This window comes from Myxocyprinus asiaticus, chromosome 19 (genome assembly GCF_019703515.2).
Source record: "Myxocyprinus asiaticus isolate MX2 ecotype Aquarium Trade chromosome 19, UBuf_Myxa_2, whole genome shotgun sequence".
NCBI lineage: Eukaryota > Metazoa > Chordata > Actinopteri > Cypriniformes > Catostomidae > Myxocyprinus > Myxocyprinus asiaticus.
The window spans coordinates 12,441,072-12,455,218 of NC_059362.1; the positions used below are offsets into that span (position 1 = coordinate 12,441,072).

At 37.5% G+C, this 14,147-nt stretch overlaps 1 protein-coding gene, 1 long non-coding RNA gene and 1 other non-coding gene across 3 annotated transcripts; 2 read left to right on the plus strand and 1 right to left on the minus strand.

The window, feature by feature from the left end:
• Positions 1–3,791: 3,791 nt before the first annotated feature.
• On the minus strand, positions 3,792–6,403 carry LOC127410132 (glutaredoxin-related protein 5, mitochondrial). The gene is made up of 2 exons (XM_051645206.1): positions 6,063–6,403; positions 3,792–4,370 (listed from the first exon to the last, which is right to left on the minus strand). The coding sequence occupies exons 1-2, from the start codon at positions 6,355–6,357 to the stop codon at positions 4,198–4,200; spliced, it is 468 nt and encodes a 155-aa protein (XP_051501166.1). The 5' UTR covers positions 6,358–6,403; the 3' UTR covers positions 3,792–4,197.
• A 214-nt stretch (positions 6,404–6,617) lies between these two features.
• On the plus strand, positions 6,618–7,444 carry LOC127410135 (uncharacterized). The gene is made up of 2 exons (XR_007892085.1): positions 6,618–6,871; positions 7,268–7,444. It is a non-coding gene; the product is annotated as an uncharacterized LOC127410135 (long non-coding RNA).
• On the plus strand, positions 6,968–7,194 carry LOC127410492 (small Cajal body-specific RNA 13). The gene has a single exon (XR_007892136.1). It is a non-coding gene; the product is annotated as a small Cajal body-specific RNA 13 (non-coding RNA).
• Positions 7,445–14,147: the final 6,703 nt, after the last annotated feature.

Genomic DNA, 14,147 nt, shown 5'->3' on the forward strand with positions numbered 1-14,147 from the left:
GAAAAACAATTAAAAAAAAAAAAATAACTAAAAAATAAAAATTCAGTGTACCAATTTTCTTTGAAATCAGACAATGTATTTAAAAGATATATCACTTTTTTATTTAAAATTCAGTATGGTGGAGAGACAATATAGCTGATATGGGGATAATTGGTATAGTTGAAATCCTCATGATCCACAGAATCCACAGACACCAACTCCATGATTTTAGGACAGGCGATTCAAATGTTACGGGCAAAAATAGCCATTTTTTCACATCTTTTGACCCATAGGTGGCACAGCATCTTCGAGGCTTGGCCCCTATCTAATGGATGCAATAGGGGCTACAGCCTCTTTGAGGCTTGGCCCCTTGTGGTGGAAATTCTGTAATAAAAGACTCAAAGACTGTGGTGCCTTTCTAATAAGTATTTAATGAACACACTTGCAAGTGGACTCAAAACCATACAGAGAATTCTCTCAGGTAATGAGCAATGAGCCCCCAACCTCCTCAGCCTATATGGGCCCCAAAATCAGCTGGGCTCAATCATTCTGCACCTCTGACATGCAGATGCACACAGTATCATTTGTTTCTCTCTGGGGTTAGCTGCCCCCTCCATTGTGACAGCTCAAACCTACTCAACACTGTCTGTTTGAGTTACTTGTTAGATAAGCAACAGGAGGCGGGGGTGCAAGGCCACTCTTGTCTTCAGAAATGCAGGGTTGGAGAGTTCAGTCATGCACACAGAGAAACACAGAAAACACATAGTATTTGAATATATTCACTTAAGACTTAATGTATGATTGTGATTACACATTACTTAGTATATAGCATTACAATTTCTATTACACCCCTAAAAAAAAAATAATAATTGGAAAATAAACCATGACCTATAGATAGTTTTACACAAATCTAATACATTTTGGTTTCATAAAATTCTACAACAGTGATATTTATGGACATAATATGGTGTTCCACTATATTTTCAGAGCTTGGACATTAACTGTATTACCATCTGCTGGGGGAATCTCCAAACTGCAAATACAGGAACAGACTTTAGACTTTGTGCTGAGATAAGACCTGCTTTTATAAAGTCTTAACACTATGAACGAATTCTCAGGAAAATAGCAAATTGTGATTTGCACCACTTCGTTTACATACAATACACCCAAAGTTTGCATGCATACACCCTCAGATAGCACAAGTACTCCCACCCACGCCCACTTGCACTTTGCGCTGGTATGGAAATTGTGCATAGAATTAATGATCTCCCAAAAACTGGATAAGACATTGCGCACGGTCTTAGCGCGTAGCACTGCGTTTGCGCACTCACGAAAATAGATGTTTAAAGTCTTTGATTTACAAATTTTGTGATCAAACCCTATAAAAAAAAAAAATAATAAAAAATAAAAAAACGAATGTAGACACTATGATATGCATTCTACATATATAGTGACGTATACCAGGAAATGATGAATGTAAATTGGAAGTTTATAAATAAATTGTTGGGAGGGGCTTAATGGATTATGTAAATAATAAAAATAATTACATGTCAGAGCCACAAAAATAAATAAATAAATAAAAAATAAAAAATAAAAAAATTGTGAAGCAATAGCATTTAAGTGCTATGAACAGAAAATGTATGGATCTGGTGAATCAGGTATTAATTAACTAATTAATTAGATGAGCCAAAAAAGAGCTCTGACCATTTCCCAAATCTCATCCATTTACTGTCAGGGCATCTATCTTCAGAAATATCTAAATCATTCCCAATGCAAAAAGCAAAACTGCTTACTTGTCATTTCAGCACATACTTTTTATGTAGAGTTGCATACACCTTATTATGGCAGTTAACCTGGAGAAAACTGGTGTTTAGTGTCTTGCTATTACAATATTAAGTCTAGGAGGGGAATATTGGTTTCTCTTCAGTTCAGAATTCTTGATTACCTGGAAACAAACCTGTAACCATTGTTTCACCATCCCAAATCCACCAATCTGGATTGTACCATGGATACAGATCTTAATCTAGTTAATGACATTAACTTTGTCTTCGTGAAGAAATCTTTGAACTTTTCAGATGTTGATGAGATCTTCCACATTAAAAGTCTTATCACTCTGTGACAATCAACTGTAAAAACTCTTAGCACAGTTATCTTGAAGACAATACAAATATACTATACTGTATATCAGGAAATAATGAACCTTAAAACAGTGGTCCTGAAATAGTTTTGCTTCTTGACCCAAATTTTTCATTTAACATCGTGTCGAAATCAATGCCTTTTCAATTTAAAAAACGTGAATTTTTTAAAGCAAAAAAAAAAAAAAAAAAAAAAAAAAGCGTTTAAAGTAAAAAAATGATTAAAAAAAAAATTAATAAAAAATAAATACATAAACAACACTTAAAAATTAAATGTTACTGGATTTTTGCAAAAAATTGCCAATAAGACATCGTAAGTTGGCATCAGCTATTCATTGTTTATGCATGTTAATAAGGGACACAAAAAGCACAGATTTCTGGGAATGACCAAGTAGGCCTACCAAAATGAACTGACCTTCAAGCATAACATTTATCAATGTTACTTTTAACTGCATATGGCCAACAATTTTCGAAATTATGAACATGAAATAGGCTGAATAACAAAACTGACACATTTGTAAACTCATAAACAATGGCAGAAGGGTGATCTGCATCACACATGGATAAACGATGCAGTAGTATTAGCCAAATTACCATGTGATAGATGAATTTCTAACAAAATACCTGAGTACTTATAATACTGTATCTCTGGTCCAAAAAACGAAAAAAAAAAAAAAAAAAAAAAAGATATGAGATTTTTTTCTAAAGGCCTATAATCGCATCCTTCGCTGAATCGCTTTGAGATAGATTACATCGACGCTCGTTTGCTCTTCCTTGCATTCCCGGATGTCATCCTCAGATTTTGCCACCTGAATTTTTCAACCCGTATTCAATAACCTGAATATTGAGACCTGAGTTTTACGACCTGAAATCCACCACTTGAATAAAAAAAAATAAAAAAACTTCAATTTCACAACCCGATATTTTTTTTTTTTTTTTTAATTCAAACAAAATATTTTCAAATATTTAAAGTTAACAGCAAAAATGTTCGATAACATCAAATTGCACCCATTCTTTTTTCAAGATCATGAATTCGGAGGCTTTTTCAAATTCAAGTTCTGGTGATATAAAAATGACACCATACGATCCCTTCTGTCTGTGACCCCATCAAATCAGACCTGCAACCGTTTTGGGCCTGTGACCCACCCGTTGAGAACCAGTTTTAAAATGCAGTAGCACCCTTTTGTGGACACTTGTGAAACTGCACCAACTAAATACCGAATATTTTAAATAATTTGTCTTTTGTCAAATTGTATACATTACCCAATATATTATTTTAAACCAAATCTTTGATGACCTCGCATTATGATTAACCATCACCTTCATAATCTTGTCAATGACATCACTCTTAAGTAATTACGTTAAATATACAAGAGGTTTAAAAGTCAAAATAACAAAACCTCTCTCTCTCTCTATATATTTTAAAGACAAACCTTATTTTTGAAAAGTAGATACTTTTTACCCAAACGATTAGACATTCTTACATGAGTAAATTGTACAAAGGTGTGTTGATAAAGTATTACCCTAACCCTAACTGCCACAGCAAATTCTAAACATTTGCTTTAGACAGCAAATGTCAGGTGACAGATGTTGTGTCATTACACATGTGCCAGTAATTACAGAATGAGGAAGAGAAAATCAACTACATTTTTTGTAAATGACTTCAGATGCACAGAATTCATAATCTTGTGAGACACACCCAATAGCTTTAGTTTCAAACTACAGGTGCTTTAAAATATTTTATTGCAGAAAAAAAAAGAAAAAAAAAAAAAACATTTCGACATCTACAATACATTTCATAATATATTTAAAAATACAACATTTTAAATAAGCAGTCGTCTAACATTAGCATATCTTAAATCAAGACAAACATATGCTGCAGAAGAAATGTGGTGTGATTCTATGTCAAGTGTTTTACAGTGATTTCTCAGGATTCGGGTGGTTTGCCAACACTTCCTTCAGTTATCTGAGGGCAGTTTATTCCGCAGGTCATCACCCTCACAAGTCAACCTTTTTGAGGTTTATGTCAATGGAGAATTTCCCCAAAGACCCATCTTGAAGACCCGTCTTTCCAACTACACTCCTACTTGGACTCTTTTTCTTGATCCAGCAGAGCTGATCTGATGCCCAACTTCTGAAGTTCCTCTACCAGGTCGCCACTCTGATGCATCTGAAGAAAAATGTCACAGCCCCCAACAAACTCGCCATTGAAGAACACTTGTGGAATTGTCGGCCAGTTGGAGAAAGTCTTTATTCCTTTTAAGGGGAAAGAAAGTCAGTTGATGTTAGTAACAAATAAAAAATATTTGTGGATGATTAACTATTACACAGCTCTGGTAATACATTTTTGTGCCAAGACTACTTCTCTTTTAACTCCACTTAAGCTCTTTGGAATCTAAACAATACTGTTGGAAACTACCAAACTCAGTGATATGAGGTTAACACCCCCTTTTTTTTTTACTGCTGCAAAAGACTGATAAAAGCTATCAGAGTGGACAAACCTGCTGCTGCCGTTAACCTACATTTAAAGTAATGGCCACTCACCAACTAACACAGCCTATAACCAAGTTTCTCCTATTGTGTCAATGATGTGACGATCATTTTTTTTTCTTTTTTTTTTGTCATGATCTATTAAGGTGCACTCAGTATTTTTTTTCCCTCATTAAAAAAAGTTCAACTCTGAAATATGTGTATACAATTATGAGCACTCACATGAGATGAGGACTCCAGTCATATCAGTAATCTTATAAAAGTGGTTTTATTTTACATGGAAGAGGGCCCCCCCCCCATGGGGCCAGCTATGTTAGAATCACATGAACAGCCGAATACTACTCACTTAATCTCAGTAACCGCCCTGTAATTGGACAATTACACTCATGGAGTAAATTAATCATGTCTGACTGTAAATAGTGATTTTCTACAGTGACATTGGTAACTGAAAATTATTGCGTTTGAATGATGCTGAACTCAGGCCCAAGAGGACGTGTAAAAAATTACCAAGTGCACATTTAACTTTTTTAAAAATACATTAAAGAGGCAATTCACACAAAACAAATATTTGAATACATTTCTTATATAATGAACATGTTTCAATTACTGTGTTCAAAATAATTTTGATATTTGTTTCTGGGGCTTAAAGTAAAAAAAAAAAAGGCATGTGGTGAAACAAAAATAAAATCGGCTAAAATAAAACGATCTCATTAAAAGCTGAATAAAAACAAAACAGATTAGAGATGTTGGCATGTGTAGTGCAGAATAACCTTTAATTTATTCTGTTTTTATTAGCAGTGAAACAATATTATTAAAACTTTTATTAATAATTGAAAAACTATTGTCCATCATATCTAAGTCATGTGCCGTAACTAACATGTAGGTTGCCATTTTACTGCAATGTGACAAAAAAATTAAAAAATTGGAAAAAATGTCGTTATTTTGTTAAATTTAAATATCAATATTTTGACTTTTTTTTTTTTTTTTAGGCTTTGTGTAACCCTGCCAAAACTTCTTGATATTCCTGGCTCCAAAAATTACAATACTTGTAAAATAAATAAAATAAAACAAAAACTTAAAAAACAGGAAAAATTCTTTGAAATTAATGACTAAGCTGCGTAAACTAATATATTTAACGTGCAAAGAAAATATTGTAATATATTTCACTTTATAGTTACACCACATGTCATGTTAAATATGGCATTTTTACGAATTTAACATGCTTTAAACAAGACTTTTCAAATATTTCTTATTATTTTTATCACCTCGGACCACCTTATTTGTCAGTGACCCTATTACAGACCCAAAACCACATCTGCATAATACAGTACAGTTTACAGCTCACTTTCCACGTGAGTAGATACTTTGTAAGGTCAATTAAGCTTTGAATGCCTCTCCCATTAACTCTTTACATTAAAATCATCAACTTGAGCAATGACCGTTCGGATCTCCACTGACCTTGTCTAATATCCTGATCATCAAGCACGTTATAAGCAGCATAATTATCGACTCCGTGCATCCTGAGGATCTGCACCACGGCGTTGCTGAAGCCGCACATGGGCTGTGCAGGGGTGCCTTTCATGAACACCACCACTTTGTCCTTCTTCACCATCTCCGCCAGGTTCTTCTGGGCCGCTTCAGAGCACATGAGTCGGGCCCAACCGGACAGCAACTCTCCATTATTCTGCGCTGCTCGGTAATGCCACGACCCCAATCGAAGACACCGAGCTGTCGATGTAATAATGGTATTCATTGTACACGTTTGAATGACTTGGTGAAGATTCAGAGAGCTTTAAGTACGTTTGTCACTTCCTTTTACAGACGCCAGTAAGCCTCGCTGTTGTAACGCTGTGACAATAAGCTCCACCCCCTCGAGTATAAACACACAATGCTGAAATCTATTGGGTCTCGTATTTTTTTTTCAACCTCTGTGATTGGTCAAGTATTGTGTCAGTCATGACTGTTACACGCATTGTTTTTAGCGTAATCTTTTATCGTAATTTTATGTCTAATTTTGGTTCTATAAATCATGTAAAAAAATAAATAAAAAAAATACAACTATTACATATATCGTCAAATGGTTCGTTTTTCGTTATATGACGTAAATAGTGGAGGCGTTTACATCCGGTTAGAGTACGCATGCTAAGATTTTTCTTCCGGTACGTACTCGGTGTACATGCTGCTGTAGTTCATGTTTGAGGTGGAAGAATCTGTTTCAGCGTGGTGGAGTCTTACACCATATGTTTTTCATAAAGTATTAGCAGTGTGTAAGTACTGTCTACAATACTTTTTTTTTTTTTTTATACGCATTTAAAAGTAGTGCAGTCCCGCTGTCTGGTCTCTTGTGTCTGCAGTGGCTGGAGACTCTGCGGCGCTGCACAGATTAAACAGAAGAAGCAAAAGGCGTGACTTCCCCAGGCTCCGAAGTTTACGTGCGATATTCTTTCAACACACCGTGTTCTGTGACCACGGCGGTGATGGTTTGCTGTGTACCTTTACCCATCTAAAAACAGGCAGAGCAAAGCAGCGGCAATCAGATATTGTCTGGCAGGAGAAGCGAACCTTTCAGACACTTCGAGTTGCCACAGTTTCATCTTTTGTAGTGGATAAAAAAGCACACTGGGTACCTAACTAACAATAACACATTTTCTTTTCATCCATAGGTTCCTCCTGATTCAAATGGATGCGTGATTACATTTGCTGAATGAATCGGGAAAGCCTCCGCAATGGGATAATAACGTTTTTCCCTAGCCCATGGTATTTCAAAATGTACAAACGCCATATATTTGGCTTTTGCATACCAGATCTGTTGTTCAATAAAATTTACAATTAAAACTGTATTTTTACTAGTAGTGTGGTGTTTTTTTGTTTTTTTTTTCTCTTAAATTCCCCCAAAATACATAGCTAATTATACCCCTTTAAGGAATAGTTCACCCAAAAATGAAAATTTGCTAATAATTTACTCACCCTCAGGTCATCCAAGATGTATCTTGAGTTTCTTTCTTCATCAAAACTGAATTTAAGACTTTCAGGATTTCATTTCAGGCCTCCTTTAAACAATGCAAGTGAATGTACTCCATTTTTTTGCCGGTCCAAAATACATATTTAGAGTGCATCAAAGTAATCCACATGACTCCAATCGACAAATAAAGTTCTTCTGAACCCAATCGATTATTTTGAGAAACAAAACAATACTTATACTTTTTACCTACAAATGTTCGCTTCCGTACATCTCTGTGAGGTGCGCTCATGAGAGGGATGACATAAGATCGTTGGTAAGGTCACGCGTCACGTGGAGGAGGAGTCAGGAAGCGTGTCATTTGGAAATTGTATTTTATTTTATATTGTTTTGGACTGTTTTGGTTTGTGAATGGCGCTTGGTCTGTGCTCTGTGCAAGTTTCTCTTGTTAACAATGACGTGCTTCCTGACTCCTCCACGTGACGCGTGACCTTACCAACGAGCTTACGTCATCCCTCTCATGAGCGCACGTCACAGAGATTTACGGAACGAACATTTGTTAAAAAGTATATAAGTATTGTTTTGTTTCTCAAAATAATCGATTGGGTTCAGAAGAACTTTATTTGTCGTTTGGAGTCATGTGGATTACTTTGATGCACTCTAAATATGCATTTTGGACTGTCAAAAAATGGAGGACATTCACTTGCATTGTTTGAAGGAGGAGGCCTGAAATGAAATCCTAAAAATCTTAAATTCTGTTTTGATAAAGAAATAAACTCAGATACTTCTTGGATGGCCTGAGGGAGAGTAAATTATCAGCAGAGTTTCATTTTTGTGTGAACTATTTCTTTAAGGTCCAGGTATACTTCCGAATCGGATTGCGCCCGGCAGACCGCGTTGCCTTTGTGAGAATACTTTTTTTTTTGATCGCGTGCGAACGCGTTCGACGAATGCACACTACAGCTGCTTTGTGATACTCTTTTAGTACAGTCAATAGCCAGCGCATGCGCAGACGACGCGCACAAAAACCATGTGCGCGAGTCAAGAAAACCTAGGCGGCACGCAGTCAAGCTGCAATTTGCATCACACATACTGCGCGCGGAGCGATCAGCAATGCGCACACCCGAAGTATACTTTTGCCTTTACAGTGTATACTTGTATACACTACAATTAAATGCATGCTATTTACTAAAGTAGTGTGGCTGTCACTACAATATGCACATATTCTGTAAGCCACTATTGCAAAAGCTTCTGCCAAATAAATTCTTGCTAATTATTTTCTTACTAAATATAAACATTAACATATGTAAAGGTGCACAAGTATTTTTTTTCCTCATTTAAGAAGTTTTACTTCTAATGAAACGATTTGTAATTTTGAAACTTATGTATAAAATCATGACCATTCACATAAAAATTAAGACCCCAGTCATATCATTAACCTTATAAAAGCTGTTTTATTCTACATGGAGAGGGTCATGTTAGAATCACATGACCAGCTGAATACTACACAGTAACCGCACTGTTATTGGACACTTTAACCCAGGGATTAAATGAATTCTGGCTGACTGTGAATAGTGAATTTCAACAATGGCATCTGTAACTAAATATTATTGCGTTTGAATGATGCTGCTGCCACGCCCCTAGGTGTCAGTGTAAGTCCAAGATGACATATTCAAAATATTACTGAGTGCACCTTTAAACATTGCTTAAAGGAATATACCGGGTTCAATACAAAGCTCAATCAACAGCATTTGTGGCATAATATTGATTACCACAAAATTGAATTTAGACCCGTCTGTCCTTTTCTTTAAAAAAAGCAAAAATCTGGGTTCCAGTGAGGCCCTTACAATAGAAGTGAATGGGGCCAATCCGTAAACGTAAACATACTCACCGTTTCAAAAGTATAACCACAATATGTAAAGACGTTATTCCACTGAATTTTGAAGACGTTGCACTGAGTAATGTTCTGAATATTTCTTCTTCTGTTTCTGAAAATGTCCGGACTTTAAAATCTTTTTCTGAACACTCATTTTAAGTGGAGTTTCGGGAACTAGGCAACTGCGGTACATTGTAAACGCGTATAAACGGAAACTAGCGAGCTGGATTATTTCAAAGTGGAAGTACATCATGAGGCTCAGTGCAAGTAGTCCATTGGTAATCATATATTGCCAAGCTGTTATTGTAAATAAAAATTGTGTTCTTAAGTGACTTGGTGAAATACAAATAATTAAGCAACATTTATTAGGAATACTTAAATTACTGTATATCCTCATTCTAAATTGATGAGCCAAAACATACTATCTGTGCCACAAGACTTTTTACACCTTAGAGCTAAGTCAGTTCTACCAGGTGTGTTTTGAAAAGAATGTGCTTGGTTAGCTTTGGGGCCATTACACAATCTATGTAAGTGGATAAGTCAGTTCCCATCAAGTTCACACAGGTGTCCTAGCAGAGTGCTTGTCTCATAAAATATGGATAATTTTTTTGTTGTGAAATGTTTGCTTTCACTATTTTTCTTAATTAAAAACAAATGCCACTTGGTTTGATATTTTGTTATATCATGCAATGATATTCATACATAAGTGTCCAACTACATTTTTGGGGTTGCACTGTAGGTAGTCTAACCTCAAGCTTAAAAATATAATGTAATATATAAGGCAACAAAAACATTGTTGGTGACTTTATCTGTGAACCCTACAGTGTTCAAAATGCCCTTCAGCTCATAACAACAGTGTAATCATTTACATTACACAATAAAAATCGGACATAGTTGGGCAAAAACAGCAGACCATATAGCATGGTTCCTCAATAGGTGACCCGCGGGCCACATCTGGCCTGCGAGAGACAAATTTCTGGCCCGCGCTAAAGGCCTGTTCACACCAAATCCGTTACGATTTTGCGAGACAAACTTCCGATGAAAGGTCTATACCATAGACTGTATATAAAGATGGACGATATGACAGCTCCCCAAAAGTCAAGCCAAAACATCTCGATCGCCCTCTGGTGGCTGGCTGCAATATAGGTCATAAACCCTGCCCCCTCCATTTTAGCAGATGGGACATGAGCCAAACAAAAAAATCAAAGTACACCTCAAATAAATTTTTCCCAAAGATGGTTTCTGTCATTTTTGGTAGTTCTTATCACATTGATGTATGTTCAAGTGTTCATTTTCTGATAAGTTTGATTTTAATTAGTTATTTGATGCTATAAAAAGGGGATGTGACGTCATGATTGACAGCTTCTCTGAGTGAAGTAGACGTGGAGGCACCTGCAGACTTCTTTTCAGAACGTCGGGAGGAGAAGCGTTAACTTTAACTTTTAACTTTCCATAACTGTGATTGTCTGTTTCAAACCGATAAAATAAGTTGTTCTGAACTGTACTAACCGACCTAAGGGTTCTGAGGGATCATTGCAGTTTTATTTTGCAGTTAGCTATGTGGAAAAAAGCAGGTGATCGGTAGCTAGCAGTTACTAATAATTGTTTATTTCAGAAAATAATATGGTAAAAATCTGAATTATACTCTGTCTAAAGATACCGCGGCATGCCACATTCACTACTGTGCAGACTCTAGCTCCAAATGACGTCATCAGTGCAAGATGGCAGTGCCCGTTTCCGGGATATTATAGCTTCATTTTTGTACATTTTAGCTTCGTCCATCTTTATATACAGTCTATGGTCTATACACATAGGCTGTGTCTCGTTTAGAAGGCTGTGTCCTCCGGAGACTTCTTGTTTTGTTCATTTGAGTCAGGGTAGCAAGGAGCCTTTAGAGAGTCACGTTGGTAACTGCCTAGCAACCAGATAAGTTTACCCTAGCAACCAAGTAACAAATCACATATCTCTGCACCAGAACATCGTAGACACTTTCGGTTTCATTCATTTGACTCAGGATAGCAAGGAGCCTTTTGAGCATCACCTTGGTAACTGCCTAGCAACCAGATGGGTTTACCCTAGCAACCAAGTAACAAATCACATATCTCTGCACCAGAACATCGTAGAGACTTCGGTTTCGTTCATTGGACTCGGGCTAGCAAGGAGCCTTATTAGTATCACACTAGCAACTTCCTAGCAACCAAGTAACAAATCACACATCTCTGCACCAGAATATTGTAGACACTTCGACTCAGGGTAGCAAAGAGCCTTTTGAGCATCACCTTGGTAACTGCCTAGCAACCAGATGGGTTTACCCTAGCAACCAAGTAACAAATCACATATCTCTGCACCAGAACATCGTAGAGACTTTGGTTACGTTCATTGGACTCAGGCTAGCAAGGAGCCTTATTAGTATCACTGTAGCAACTTCCTAGCAACCAGATGGGGTTACCCTAGCAACCAAGTAACAAATCACACATCTCTGCACCAGAACATCGTAGACACTTCCAGTTTCGTTCATTTGACTCAGGGTAGCAAGGAGCCTTTTGAGCATCACCTTGGTAACTGCCTAGCAACCAGATGGGTTTACCCTAGCAACTAAGTAACAAATCACACATTTCTGCACCAGAACATCATAGACACTTCCAGTTTCGTTCATTTGACTCAGGGTAGCAAGGAGCCTTTTGAGTTTCACCTTGGTAACTGCCTAGCAACAAGATGGGGTTACCCTAGCAACCAAGTAACAAATCACATATCTCTGCACCAGAACATTGTGGACACTTCCAGTTTCGGTCATTTGACTCAGGGTAGCAAGGAGCCTTTTGAGTATCACCTTGGTAACTACCTAGCAACCAGATGGGGTTACCCTAGAAACCAAGTAACAAATCACATACAGTACTGTGCAAAAGTCTTAGGCATAAAAGATGTTTTACCAAAGCATCAGTCTTAAGATGGTTATTTATATCTTCAGCTTTAGTGTGTCAACAGGGAATATACATTTTACACTCCCAAACATTCCTTTTGTGAATAGAATAGAAGAACAAGGAGCCCTGCAACAGATGGCATGGCCCCCACAGTGCCCCCCACTGAACATCGAGTCAGTCTGGGATACATGAAGAGACACAAGCAGTTGAGACAGCCTAAATAGATAGAATAACTGTAGCGAATTATCCAAGAAGCTTGAAACATATCTGCCAACAACCAAGAAAAACTGTGTCCAGGTGTACTTAGGAGAATTGGTGCTGTTTTGAAGGCAAAGGTCGTCACACCAAATATTGATGTAGCTCATGTTTACTGGACTTTGTGTGACATTAATTGCTAAATGAAAAATACTGATGGCATTATTTTATTTATTTATTATTTTTTTATTGCTTTTTGGGTCCTCGTGGTCACGTAGTGATTCGCCTCAGTCTGGGTGGCGGAGGATGAATCCCAGTTGCCTCTGCGTCTGAGACGTCAATCCGTGCATCTTATCACATGGCTTGTTGAGCACGTTGCCATGGAGACATAGTGCATGTGGAGGCTTCACGCCATCTGCCGCGGCAACCATGCTCAACTCACCACATGCCTCACTGAGAATGAACCACATTATAGTGACCACAAGGAGTTTACCCCATGTGACTCTACCCTCCCTAGCAACCGGGCCAATTTGGTTACTTATAATTTTATAATTTATAATTATAATTTTTTATAATAATTTTTTTATAATAATTTTCTTTATTTATCACACATTATACATTTGCACATATACGGTGAAATTCTTCTTTTTTTTTCACATATCCCAGCTAGGCTGGGGTCAGAGTGCAAGGTCAGCCATGATACGGCGCCCCTGGAGCAGATAGGGTTAAGGGCCTTGCTCAAGGGCCCAACAGTGGCATCTTGGCGGTGCTGGGGCTTGAACCCCCGACCTTCTGATCAGTAACCCAGAGCCTTAACCGCTGAGCTACCACTCCCCCTAATTACTTAAGAGACCTGGCTGGAGTCACTCAGCATGCCCTGGGATTCAAACTAGTAAACTAGCAAACTCCAAGGTTGGTAGTCAGCGTATTTTACCACTGAGCTGCCCAGGCCGATGGCATTATTTTTGAAGACATCCTCACTATGCAACATTTTTCACAAGTGCCTAAAACTTTTGCACAGTACTGTATCTCAGCATCAGAACATCGTAGAGACTTCCAGTTTCGTTCATTTGACTCAGGGTAGCAAGGAGCCTTTTGAGTGTCACCTTGGTAACTGCCTAGCAGCCAAGTAACAAATCACATATTTCTGCACCAGAACATTGTAGAGACTTCTGGTTTATTTAATTTGACTCAGGATAGCAAGGAGCCTTTTGAGTATCACACTGGTATCTGCCTAGCAGCCAAGTAACAAATCACATATCTCTGCACCAGAACATCATAGAGACTTCCGTTTTCATTCATTTGACTCAGGGTAGCAAGGAGCCTTTTGAGTATCACATTGGTAACTGCCTAGCAGCCAAGATGCAAATTACATATCTCTGCAACAGAAAATTGAAGAGACATCCGGTTTTGTTCATTTGACTCAGGGTAGCAAGGAGCCTTTTGAGTATCACCCTGGTAACTGCCTAGCAACCAGATGGGGTTACCCTAGCAACCAAGTAACAAATCACAAATCTCTGCACCAGAATATCATAGAGACTTCCGGTTTATTTAATTTGACTCAGGGTAGCAAGGAGCCTTTTGAGTATCAC

Bases quoted from the DNA above. Each gene is read 5' to 3' on its own strand.
- LOC127410132 (XM_051645206.1), bottom strand. From the start codon at position 6,357: ATGAATACCATTATTACATCGACAGCTCGGTGTCTTCGATTGGGGTCG. The intron at 4,371-6,062 runs GTCAGTGGAGAT...TCCCCTTAAAAG, and splicing joins TGATCAGGATATTAGACAAG to GAATAAAGACTTTCTCCAAC.